The 12865-nt window shown below is 38.8% G+C and overlaps 1 protein-coding gene across 2 annotated transcripts in view; it reads left to right on the top strand.

Moving 5' to 3' along the window:
* The window catches only part of NME7 (NME/NM23 family member 7), an 85169-nt gene that overhangs the window by 20687 nt on the left and 51617 nt on the right, over window positions 1-12865 (top strand). For both annotated transcript variants that reach the window (XM_085571938.1, XM_085571943.1), the window contains exons 4-7: window positions 739-905; window positions 5938-6048; window positions 9642-9692; window positions 12097-12304. In XM_085571938.1, the coding sequence (XP_085428064.1) occupies window positions 739-905; window positions 5938-6048; window positions 9642-9692; window positions 12097-12304 (537 nt within the window). The remainder of the gene's footprint in view (window positions 1-738; window positions 906-5937; window positions 6049-9641; window positions 9693-12096; window positions 12305-12865) is intronic.

The raw sequence follows: 12865 nt of genomic DNA, 5'->3' as shown, positions 1-12865 counted from the left end.
CATTGCAGTGGAGGACAGCAGCTGTAGGTTGAGACATAAGGGGAAGTTTGGCCTGAGGAGGACAAAGCTCTGCCTTTCATAGGCTTCCACTTCCCCAGGAATTGGAAGGCATCTGTAATATCTACTTGCAATGAAGAAACTGTTCAGCAGGTTGACTTCTGTGCTTTGCCAGCCCACTCAGAAAAGTACACATTAATGTCTGGCTTCATGCTTGGAGTGATGATACATAAAGCTGAATTGTCCTGACAGGCTTTTGAGCTTGCAGCTTCAGGCAGTGAGAACATGTCAGCCAAGTGTTGCAATTGTCTCTTCGTCCCTAATGCTGAGTCTTACCTGAGGAGACCTGCCAGTGTGTATTCTGATCCTTCTGGTGCGAGCCGCTGGGCTGTGAAATAGCACGGATGTGCTGGGGGAGCTCTCAGTGAGGCTGGGCAGAGGCACTCACCAGGCACCTGAACCTTCTATAATTGCTTGAGCTAGAATGAGCAAATTACAAACCAAAAAGAATTTCAAACATAGCTCTTCCGTTGAGACTATTTAAATGGAATAAATTTGTAATTGTGGTTTAGTCTTCTAAGCTTTCTTGGTACATCTGTAAGTTTAAAGGGCTCGGAATTAAATTCATTAAGTGATCAGATTCAATCCCACAGTACTATGGAAATATCTGACAGTAAAGACTGAGTTTGCCCCCTACTAAATCTCTTGCTTAGGTGGATTTTAATCTTGTTTTTGCTGCAGTACGACGTGAAGAACCGTCGCACATTTCTGAGGCGCACCAAGTACAAGAGCTTGCACCTCGAGGATCTCTATGTGGGCAGCAAAGTCACTGTGTTCTCCCGGCATCTCACCATCACGGACTATGGGAATCTGTACACGTCTCGCAAGCTCGGGAGCCGGGAAGAGAGGTGAGAAGGAAGATTTTGGAATCTTGTGGTTGGGATTTTGAAGTAGATGTTTGCTAGAAATTAGGTTTCTTTACTAATGTGAGCAGAACAGGAGATGGCTGCATGTTTGCATGTAGTTTGAAGGGATCTAATTTTTCTGATGGCTGCAGAGAAGCAAAGTGGTACCTGCTTGTGGTACTTCAGCTTCTCTATGGTGTCAGCTGCTGGCTCCTCTAGAAATCTTGGGAGAGAAGAAGGGAGGAGGAAAATGGGTCCTGCTCAGCTTTGTTACTCAGCCAGGGCCAGCAGGAATAGGGTTCTTTTGATTTGTGGATTCCCCTGGGGCAGAATTGATATGGTAACTGATGTGTGTTGGGCTTGAAAAGCCTGGTCCTTGAGAAAGTTGCAGCTGTGTCTCTGGGATATATGCAGAAGCCTAGTGCCTCGCCACTCTGTTAGTAATAAATGAAAGTACTAGAGGACCACTCCCATTCTCTGTTGTTTTTCCTCACTATGGAGACTTTTTCTGAGAATTTTTTTTCAGCTTCTCTTAAGCTCTGTGTGCATGAAGACAGAAAGTACAGTGTGAGACTATGAGTAAAAATTATAGGCTTGTTTGTTTACAATGGATGAAGATAAGACTCATAGTTTTGATTTAAAGACTTGCTTTGGAAAAGACTTTAAGAAGCTATCTGAGAGCACATATCAGGACTAAGAATACAAGGACACTAAGGTTAATTTACAAGAAATTTAGATCTGATTTAATGGCAGTGCAGGTAATCTCTGAATTTGCAAATTAATACATTTTTATCATTCCCTTCAGCCATTTTGGAAAGAACACGGAACATTTTCTTAGGTATGATATTCCATTGAGCCTTAATCACTTGCTCTCTTGCTCCTTTATAGTAAATGGGCTTGTTTTGAACTCTTTTTGGAGAGTTGTGCATAACCAGACATAGAGGAGGAGCTGCATGTTTTAACATACATATTTTTCTTAACTGCACAAAAAAAAATTGCTGTGAAAATGCCTGCCATAATATCTTTCCAGAGGAGTTCTGGTACTTCTCCGGGCTGGGGTTGGGCATGGTGAAAGAGCAGCAAAGGAGGTAGAGAACACAAGGGGATGGATTCTGTATATGTAGTTATTGTTTTTGTTCCTCAGTGCAGCTTTGGGTAGGTTACATCTTTATATCAATGTAAAGTTGTGTACTTCCTGCCCTGCCTAAACTAGCATAATGCCTGGTGCTCTTGTACTGCTCATGCAGTTATAGCAGGAAAAGGCAGCTAATGATAAAATGACATTTTCTCCTTGTAGGAGACTTTGCAGTCTACAGGGCAGCACTGTAATTGTGTTGGTCTTAGGAGGAGGAAAATTTTTGTATTGTTCTACAAAAGAAAGAAAAGGCATTTATGACATACCAGCTGTTTGGAAAACATTTTAGGAATGTTGGCTGAAAGATAACATAGATGTTCAAGTGGTGTTACATATTCAGAATAGCCTAAAGGAATATAGTGAAAGGTGCCTTACTCAGGCAGTGGATCCTCAAAATTCAGTTTCTGCAGAAAGTGAACAGGGTCATATTAAAAGAGTTTCCTTGGACAAAACAGTTGCATGTGAGTTATTTGTCTTTTTGGCCTGTTCCTAGCAGGTTTTACAGCAGTTATTAGATGTAATAAGATTTATGCAGTGCATAATTACCAAAATAATCTGCAATTGTAATTTTATTAATCATTTTAAGGTTACTGTATGAAGCAGAATATGTATCTCTTTTTTTTTTTTTTTTTTTTTTTAATCTTGTGCTGTACAGGAGTATTGGCAAATCTGTTTGACTTTGGTCACTCAATATGTGCTCAGACAGGCTCGGCAGAGGCTTTTGAGGGAGACTGCAGAGTGACTATAAAAAAATCTTGAATGTTTTGAGTTAGGGACCTTTATTTTTGTGAACAAAACAAGTGAATGTGACCCTAGGTACATGAAATACAAAAACCAGATGTGTAGAAAAAGGCTAATTTTGCACAGGCTTTTTCTAGAATTAAGTTAGAATTATTAAGACAGTTTTATTTCAGTTTCTATCTCTACTTTTCTTAAGTCTTGGGTCAGTTTTTCAATATTGTTGTATTTAAGTGTTCTGCATTTCTGTTCCCCTCCCAGTGTATCATAAGAAAACCATCACAAACAGTGACTAAAATGGTTAGGTCAGCATGTGCTTACTTACAGTGTGCCACATAAGGAATCACTGGTGTAGAACAGGGCCTTCTCTTTCTGTAGCCTTTCACTTGTGATCCTGGGCGGTTGTAACCTGAGGTAAACATTTGTCTGACCAGTGTGTCCTGTCTGAGTAGGCTTTACTTAGAATCAGTATCACTCGTATTGAAAATGATGTTACAAAACTTGTGTGTCACCCAGAAATACTTGTGTTCTGTTTTGAGTGGGATATGTTATTCTTATGCTTCTAGTCATTGACATAATCAGCATTTCTTCCCCTGCAAGACATAAGCTACTGTATGTGCAGCAGTCCTATTATTAGAAGTAAGTAGGTCTCAAAAGCATAGTCACAGCATGCTTTGTGCATTGTTCCTTTGATCAGTTCTCATTTTCTGTTGTTTCAGTATTCATTGCAGTACTGTCACACAGTCCCTCTGAAAATGTAAGCAAGTGAGATTAATTTTCCTTCTTTCTCCTTGGTTCCTAGATGTGGAGCTGTTTTCAGATCTACACTGCATACTGCATCATGACAAACCCCATGAAACATATTCCTAATTAAAATTAAAAATAGGGCACATGAATCAACATCCAATCTCAGAAACAATCTTCAGCATCCTGAAGTCTGCTTTTTGTATCCTGCTTACTTCTGAAAAGCTCACACTGAAATGTTAAAGTTTAAATATCAGTGTTAGACAAAAGATTTTACAAGTGTTGCTCATTGCAGTTTGTATTCATGTCTTCTAAGTAAATTGCTTCATAATGCAGTATTTCTTTGCAAATTTGTAGGACTTACACTATTACTAAAACCCTTGAAATTACAAAAGTAAGGGGCAATTTGTTTCTAGCATTACCAGTCTGTCTCAAACAACTTGTGTAATAACATAAATTCAAAGAAGTGTTCCGTGAGGAAACGCAAAGGGTGCTGGAGATCCCATTCCAGAGGTTTGATCCTTATTGTTTGTGGGAAATGACAGTGTTGAGAACCTCTTGTGCCAGCCTGCAGGTCATGCATTGTGTGATTCTCATTGGTCAAACATGAATCTAAGCCCCTCATGGGCCTCGATTCACATGGTGCACCCTGTGATAGGATAAATAATATCACAAAATGAGATGGAGCTATGAGACCCTTGGGGAAGAGGGGGACCAGGCTCTAAGGCTGCATGAAGTATGCTGGCAAACTGTGTTCAGTGTTGATGAGAGGTCAGCCTTTCCTGATCTGAAGATGGGGCTAAAGCAACTTTAGCCTGCACTGCAGTGGACTGAAGCAGAGTCTTAGTTGACTGCTTCCATGCAGTTTCTGGCTGTAGCCTTAGTCCATCAGTCCTTTTGTATACTTCCCCATGGGTCTGAGCCTGAGGTGCTCTGTGCATGGGAGCTTCATGGTGCTTGAGGAATTCTGTTTGTTTTGGAGCTCTGAAAGTCCGAAATGCCTGTCTCTTAGTTGTAGATAAAATGTCACGTATGTTCAAATCTTCCTGGTTACATTTCCTGGTCCTAACACCTCCCTTGCTCTACATTTGCTGTGAAATAGTCTGTCTCTTGCCAAAGCATCTGTCAATCTGGGGTCACTTAAAGTTCAGAGCAAATGTAGTGTAAGTTCATCCATCTCCTATAATCTCAGCATATTTGCCCTGGCTGGAATATATTGCTGCTAACCTAAGGGCTGCTTTCCATGCTATGCTGGTATATCAAATAGGAAATCTGGAATTATTTCTCTTTCATTCAAGGAAGTCCTGCAATAAAAAAATAATTCCATTTTGGAGAGCCTTCTTTATTGGAAACAGTGTAAAAGATGGAAATTGCTCTTTAGGATTGTCAGAGACATGGCATTTCTGAGATGCAGGGTTGAATAGACCTGTTGGTTTGTAAGCCGAACACATTTGAAGCTGACTCACCACAAGATGAATGCAAATAGAAAATGCAATTTTACAGACCTTCTTTTTGTGCTTGTTATTTTTGATTAATCATACGTTTAGTGCTGATGTTCTTGGTGCTGTGCAAAGCTCACTAATAAAACAGTCCTGGCTCTGAGGATGTACAGTATAAAAAGATAATTACCTAGAAGACAGGATGTCCTTGGAAACAAAGATGTGGGGGAGAATGTAGAGATTTTTGGATTGATGTCCCTTAGAATATAGAATATAGCTGTCAGTCAGTATAAGAGATTAAATACCTCCTCTTCCATCCTTTTATTGTGTCTATTAACAGTGTCAGATATTTGGCATGCAAATTCTAAACCATGAAGTTTTTATACTGTAACAAGCACAAGGGATCTTTTTCTCACAGAGGACTTCATTTATTTAAAAATTATTAATAAAACAATTAAACTCAAACTTTGAGTTTTATGGAAGAGGCACATGTTTAAGTAATATTTTTAAACAGGAATTTTAACAGCTTCAGTTTTATGTGTATGATTGACATTAGGGAAAAAGGGAGCTGGGCAAGCAGAGGGAGATTAATGATTCGGTTGTGTTCTGACCCAATCTGAGAAGCTGTTGAGATACCAGTTGCCTAAGAAAGCAGTGGTCAAATTGTGTGGTCTGAGAGCAAAGGAAGAAGTTGGTGAATAATGACTGCTGGTGGAACATTGTGAGCTGACTTGGCTTAGAAAGCCAAGGAAATTAAAATATGCAAAGCTTGTTCTTATCAGGATATTGGGTTGCACAGGCATTCAAGAACAGCATGGAAATTGATGAGACACAGGGACAGTTAATATATGACAGTAACAAAATTTCTCTCTTTGATGTACTGTTTTTTTGTCTGAATATGAAGCAAACATGCACACCAAATGCTCTAAGGAAAGTTGTGTTGGCTGTATCTCTCTACTATAATTTTTTTCCTTCCCAGAACGCTGGCTTTGATTAAGCCTGATGGAATGTGTAAGATGGGAGAATTATTTGATATCATTATTAATGCTGGATTGACAATAACTAAAGCCAAAATGATGCTGCTTTCAAGGTAAGCAATTCTTAAGGTTAGCTCTATTTTATCTAAATATTTTTTCAATTAAGAATATTCTCTAAAGCAATTCTGTTGCTCCATGTGTCAGATCCATTCCAGTGAGTAAGAAAGGTAACTCATGCAACTCATCAGTTTCATAGTTCTGTAAGTATCTGAAAGTATTTAGAGATTTAAGCTAAGTATTAAAAAGTGCTGTGCAAATATGAGTGTGGGTGATGAAATATGTCATGTCTGTATGAACCCAGGGTGGCTACCATACCTTTAGCAATCCAGCAGTGTTTACTACTGACACATCTGTATGTCCTCAGCTCAAGGCTTCCTCATACAGACGGTATTGCTCATTATAATGATGTTGTCTTTAAAGTATTTGGTTTGCTTGCTCTCAGTTAATCTGTTGTCTTAATTTTTGCTCTCAGATTTTTGCTGGAAGTCCTAGGCAAACCAAGTGATCTGATGGTGCAGGGCTGGACAGGTTTTACTCATGCATCTTCCTAATCCCCCAGCCTTCAGTTTTCTCCACTTCTTAATGAGCCCCACGATTTAAAAAAAGGCATGTTTCAGAGGAAAGAGAACATAATTAATTTACTTTAGAAGACTTTCCCAAAGTTACTGCATTCTGTCACCATTGTATCTTTGTTAAACCTATTTGTATGTGACATGTTTTTGGAAAGAAAAGCTGTCTTACATAATATCATTTTAATGTATTCTTACTGTTTATGTGTGAGGTCAGCAACAATTTTCCTTCATTTCAGAACCTTTTTGACTTTCTGAAATACTGATAAAGTGATTATAAGACTTCCTCCTCTTGTCTCTGCATGCACCTGCTGCAGTATCTGAAGGTACTGGTCCCAGATCCTCCATCCAACAGCTCCAATTCACGAGTTCAAACATGTTTCTGATGTTTCTTTGCAATTTATAATGTCTTTCAAACTAGCTTTTTTTTGCTTCCTTTCTTCTGCAGTATGAGAGATTTGATCCTGAAATCTTGATTTTAGTGATGCTTTATTTGAGTGTCTGTCTGAGAAATCAAACTATTAAGCCAAGTCACATGTTTCAGAGTTGACTCTGAAGGGAAGAAATGGACACTTGAACTTTTACTGCCTACTGCAATATAAAAATTCCTGGTTGTCTTGTTAATTGAAAGTAATTATTAATTAGCAGAAGAATGGGCTGTGATAATGAATGCATTTAAATAGTGTCTTGAGTATTTTATGGTTTCTCTGCATACTATCTACTCTGTTTCTTGGGACTGTGCCATTTTAAAATGATAGAACTATGGCTTTGCCAAAATCTTCCGCCCTTAGATTTCTGCAGGCTTGCTTGTTGAAATCGTCATCATCATCATCATCATCATCATCATCTACTGCTTTCTTGGGATTATTGATAACATCTGTCTGTCAATCACTGTTAAGTAGAGTCATGCCTTCTGTAGTTGTAGCCAAGATATGGAAGTGTGGGCAGGCACTTGCTTCTTCAGTCTCTTCCTTTAATCCTGTGTCAGTTCAGTCTGTTATACATAGGTGAACACTGTTTTCCATTATTTGAAAACAGAGAACTAATAATGAAATTAAAAAGGAATTAAGTTATACAACACCAACTGCATTTGATATTTATTTCACTGGGAATTGTTAACTGAGTAGTAGAGCTCAATTTGTTCCAGAAACAGACCTCTCAAGTACTTCTTTGCAATCAGAAATGGTAATACTTAATCCCTTCACCTACCTTTTTCATATTTGCTTTCCAAAGTTCTTGGGTGAATTAATTTCGGAAGAGGATTTTCTGGTGAAATAATTAATTGTAGGTAAACCTTTTGCAGAATGTAGGCTTGAAGCATGAGATTGCAAGAGTTCTTGTGTCTAGCATAATTTTTACATCATGCTTGTGTCTTATTTTGCAAACAAAGTAAATCTACTGTTTGGTTCATAAAAATATTTTTGATTTTGAATGGCTCATACTTACACTGAACTAAAAGCAACAAACCAGGAATTACTCAGGTCATTTTGATAAAAAAGCTGGAGAAAAATGAGACTGTTCAAACACTGATAAATGTTAAGAAAATTAAATTCTTCTTATGTTCTTCTTAATATTATTTCTTTTCTCTTGCAATATTTGGTTTAAGTCTGGACTGCAAATGAGAGAGGCATCAAAAGTTCCATTTCAGATGACAGAGATATGCCTTTGTTCATACTTGGAATCTGTTATTTGTAAAATGTGCAGGCAATTTCTGTCAGTAAAGAGAGCTGCTGAAAATGAGCAAACTCATGAAGACCAGAAAAAAAATAGAAGACTGTGCTGCGGGTAAAAACAACTTTCCAATTTGGAATCTCACCCTACAGCACTGCTTTATTATGAACTCTGTACCCAGGGTAGAGGTCAGCAATATTACTTTCTTTCACCTGTCAGTCCTCTTGAAGAGCTTGTCTTCTCTACAAATTCCAGCTTCAAAAAGTGGCACACACCAGGATTTGGAGCTAGCCAATACTGAGCCTGTGTTCTCAGCAGGATTTCTGAAGATGCAAAATAGGTTTAGAGCTGAAAAACTCTATGGATTTTTCTCGCTGTTGCCATGCAGAAAAAGCAGTTCAGTAAGCAAGAGTAAAACATGAGAAGCAGCTGGGGAAAAAGAAGGGGAAGAGAGTAGGTTGACTGGTGGGGTGAAAAGCCAAAAAATAGTGTCCATCAGTGGATGGATGGTAGCTCTGCACTGTGGTGGTCCCCAAAACCTATGTAGTTGGGTAGCTGAGCCCAGTGCTGGTAGGAGTGTGGCTGTGGCAATGTAGAGCTTGGGAAGAGCCACCACCCTGTCTGAAAAGGACATCTTTTTGCTTCCAGCTTCTGAGGAAAGGCTGAGTAACAGCTGTGCTAAAGAGACACTGGGGTATGCTTAGTAGCCTTAATTTGCCTGGCAGTGTAAGGAGACCTCTCACTGCAGAAACCACATTGCTTTGGAAGAAAGCAGTGTGTAGTCACTGCTATGTTCCCTGAGGAGATTGCAAGACCAAATTGAGTTTTGAAGTGTGAAAGTGTGGGAGAAATCCAGTTCTAATATGGAGGGCATTGTGCTGCCTATGCAGCTTGTGAGATTTGATGACACTGACTGGAAACCAAGTTCTGCAGTATTTTGTTATGCACCAGTTTAATCAAACACTAGCCTTGATAAAGAAGTGTTCCAGTGGACCAGATAAATTTTTTATGCTTTAAAACCAAACTTCATTTACCAGTACCCCTGTTCAAACTGATGAATGATGAAAGCAACATAACAGCAAATGGCTTGCAAGAAGGTGACTCTGCTGCATTTATTCTCAGCCTGAGAATGTGGGGACCATCAATGACCCTGAAGTGGACTTTAGTAATTCCTTTTCAGAGCAGGAGCATGTGAAGTTGTCAGCTGTACTGGTAGCCACACAAAATATGAAATGTAAATGTTGTTTCTGTTATTGGACATGAACACCCAACAAGTTGTCCAGCTTAGGAAGACAGTGCCTGTGAATGATATTTGAATGAATGATAATTGTTGTTTTCAGGGGGGGTTTTATCTATCTATCTACAAATATATATAGAGCTATAACTGTGTCTTTTTACTTTTCCAGAAAAGAAGCAGCTGATTTCTATGCTGACTATCGAGCAAAACCTTTTTATCAGTAGGTATATCAATTTCAGCTTGATGTATATTAAGCTTATTTATTGAATCCATGAAGTTAATTTACCATATTTGATGCCACAGAACAATGGGAAAATTAGAGCTTGTCTTAGTTGAGTGAAGCTCTTTGCAAAGCATGCACCTTTTCTTCTTCCTCCAGGGAGAGATCCTTATTTCAGCTATTTAGGGTTTTAACTCACTCTTTTTACAATTCAGTGGTATCAGGGAAATGTCTTTTGTCCCTCAGAAGTGAAAATGCTTCTAGCAAGGCAAAACTTCAAAGCCAGGAGAAGGGATATCTTCAGGATCAGGGTGAGGGTGGAGCTTGCAGATAATGAGAAGTTGGGGGAACACTTAGTTGTTGTAATTGATTTGGTAACAAGTATCCCAAATAATAAATAACTGAAAGGATAGTTCATGGTGCAGTTTTTACTGTACTGCTACCTTTGGACAAATGTCAAACTTACATGATGCTAGACTGCTCCACCTGATGTGAGAAACCTTAGTCTTTCCATAACTGATCAGATGGATGTTTATGACCCAGAGAGTGAGTTGTTTCTACTTTCCCTAAAAGTACCAGCAACTTTCTTTTCCTCCCTATCCATTGTGCATTCTGCCTCTTTTGGGGAGAAGGTACCTTGTGTTTTGCAGGCATATTGGAACCTGGGTTTGCACTGATGTGGTTGAAAGACCTGGTTTCAGTATTGTCACAAAATGCTTGAGAATTAGCATTGCCAGCTGCTCTCCAGCAACAGCAGCTGATTTGTTGTGGGTCCAAACTCAAAGCCCTTCAGAGAGACACAGCCCCAGGCTATGTCTAACAATCCTGGAGGTCAGAGAATGCATGATTTGGAATTGCCTTTTCTTTGCTGAATAAGCCTGCTTGAATACGTTGATAAATAATCAAGAATTTTGCCTGAAGTGTTATTTCACAGCTGTCTATCTATACTAATGGTAATTGTCTGAGGAGCTGTAGCCTTTGTCCACTGTGATGTGCCTGTCTCCTATCCTACAGTCCTATTGGCCACATCTTCTCTATAGGATTTTTCTCTAAATTAGAAATAAATAGCTCTAGAGCATTCCAAATCAAATAGAAACAAGAAACTTCAGGACAGTAAAGTGTGAGATCTATGACTGGTTTATATTTGATGTTGTATCTTGTCTTCAAATTTAGTTTGCAAGTTCACTAGTGAATGTAAGTCTAGTGAATAAGAAAAATAACAATTCTATAGTTTGGAAAATAATGGTTTTCATATAAAAGAATTTTTTTAAAAAGAATATTCAAGGATTAGTCTGCACAGTAAATAATGTTGTAGAAATTGCTTTTTTCTTGGATGTATGTATATGTACTATTTAATTGTCCTAAACAGGCAGACTGACTAACAGAACCTGACATCCAATCACTTTTTTTGGTGTTGTTTCTTTATGTAACTTTTCATAGTTTTAATATTGTTTCTTTTTCAAAAAACTAGTAGGATTTCTCTTCTCTTCTTGACCAGTGATTAGGAAGAAGGTAGTTGGAGAAGCATGCACATCCACAATTATAATTGTGTAAAGCAGTTATTCCAAACAAAGCAGTACAAAAACCAGAGTCAATGTTCTCCTTTGTTGGTTCTGTCCAGACTGAACAGTGAAAAGACAGGCTTATTGATATGCATGTTTTGTGAAGATACAGGATTATAGTTCTTGGTCTTTTGTTTGGTTTTTAAATGGAATGTTTGGGTTACCAATTTTGAGTGGTTGTTGTCTATTGTCAGGTGGTCAGGACAGAAGGCAGGCTGCTCCTGACAACCTCTTCTCCTTACTTGGATTCATCCCATTAAAATCACTTCAGTTATGCCAAGATGTATAACTCACTTTGTGAGTAAGTTCTTTGTCCCATGGAAACTTTTCAACTCCTACCCTTCTCTCCCACTTTGGACTTCAGCTGGACAAAATCCATGGGAAAGATCTGTGGGGCAGTGGAAAATTTAGCTTGAAAACAGTGCTGGTGTTCTGTCAGTGGGGTACACATCCAGGTCATGTATGAGAGTCTTGAAATGCTACTGTGCAGAAAAGGAAAGCTTACCAATCATTCCTGTCAGACAAGTCGTTATAAGTGGTCTCTCTTTCACTGTTACCAGGACACCACTACTGATCTTTTAAAATATTTTGAAATCTAAGAGTCTACAGAGTAACTTGAGTGAATTTGGGTTATTTACATGTTGTTTTTTTCCAACAGCCATAATAAGGGAATGTCTGCACATGACCTAATCTAACCTCTTCCTCAAAGCAGAGTTAACTTCAAAGTTAAATCAGATTGCTTGAGGTCTTGCCAGTTTGAGTTCTGAGCATCTCCACTGGGTCATGCTTTTGTTTGTTTTAATTTGTAGCATGGATCACCATGTGCTGTTTCCATTTTGCAGTGAGCTTCTCCAGTTAATAATGAAAGGCCCCATCCTTGCTATGGAGCTCTTAGGAGATGGTGCAGTGAGTAAGTGGAGAGCAATAGTGGGGCCGGCAAACCCTTCAACAACTGAGAGTGATACACTGGACAGCATCTCAGAGAGCTTTGGACATTGTGGCCTCAGAGATGCAGCTCATGGCCCGGATTCTGTTGCTTCAGCTGCTAAAGTAAGTTTTTGACTCTTTCTTGACTGAAGTTTATTTTTACTTTTTTGTCTGCTGACAGCTGGATTAGGGAGTTATCATTTTGTTTCTCCATTTGACTCCAGAACTAGTTTACATATTCTTCATGGCTCCATTTTAGCATGGAAACATAAACTGTCTGAAAACAGAAATCTTGTTTATCACAAAGGGGAATCTTGGGTGCTTTGATCAGGAGAGCATGCCTGGTCATTTTTAATGTATCCTGTACATCACAAACAATGAGTTAATTGCACAGTCTGTGTAATCTACCTATAGTCTACTAGTGTTTAGTTCTCACTAGTGCTCTGCTTGCAGCCTACTTTGCTGTTATTATTCAGAATGAAAAATTAGAAAACAGGCCACTTTGTAGTGCTTTGTACTTTGAGAGGTACAGAGGTAGAGTGGACATGGCTTTGAGGAGTTTGGTTCTGTTTTGCTTTGTTTGCCATGTTTCTTTTCTCATTTCTAAGAAAAAGCCCTGGGACTGGGTAATGGATATTACCATTTCTGCAGAATTAAGGTGACTTCTGTGTGCATTGTTGTGGG

The sequence above is a fragment of the Lonchura striata genome, chromosome 1, assembly GCF_050655825.1.
Source record: "Lonchura striata isolate lonStrDom1 chromosome 1, ASM5065582v1, whole genome shotgun sequence".
Classification (NCBI taxonomy): domain Eukaryota; kingdom Metazoa; phylum Chordata; class Aves; order Passeriformes; family Estrildidae; genus Lonchura; species Lonchura striata.
The sequence above is the reverse complement of the archived record's forward strand: the minus strand, read 5'-3'. Positions and strand labels throughout refer to the sequence as shown.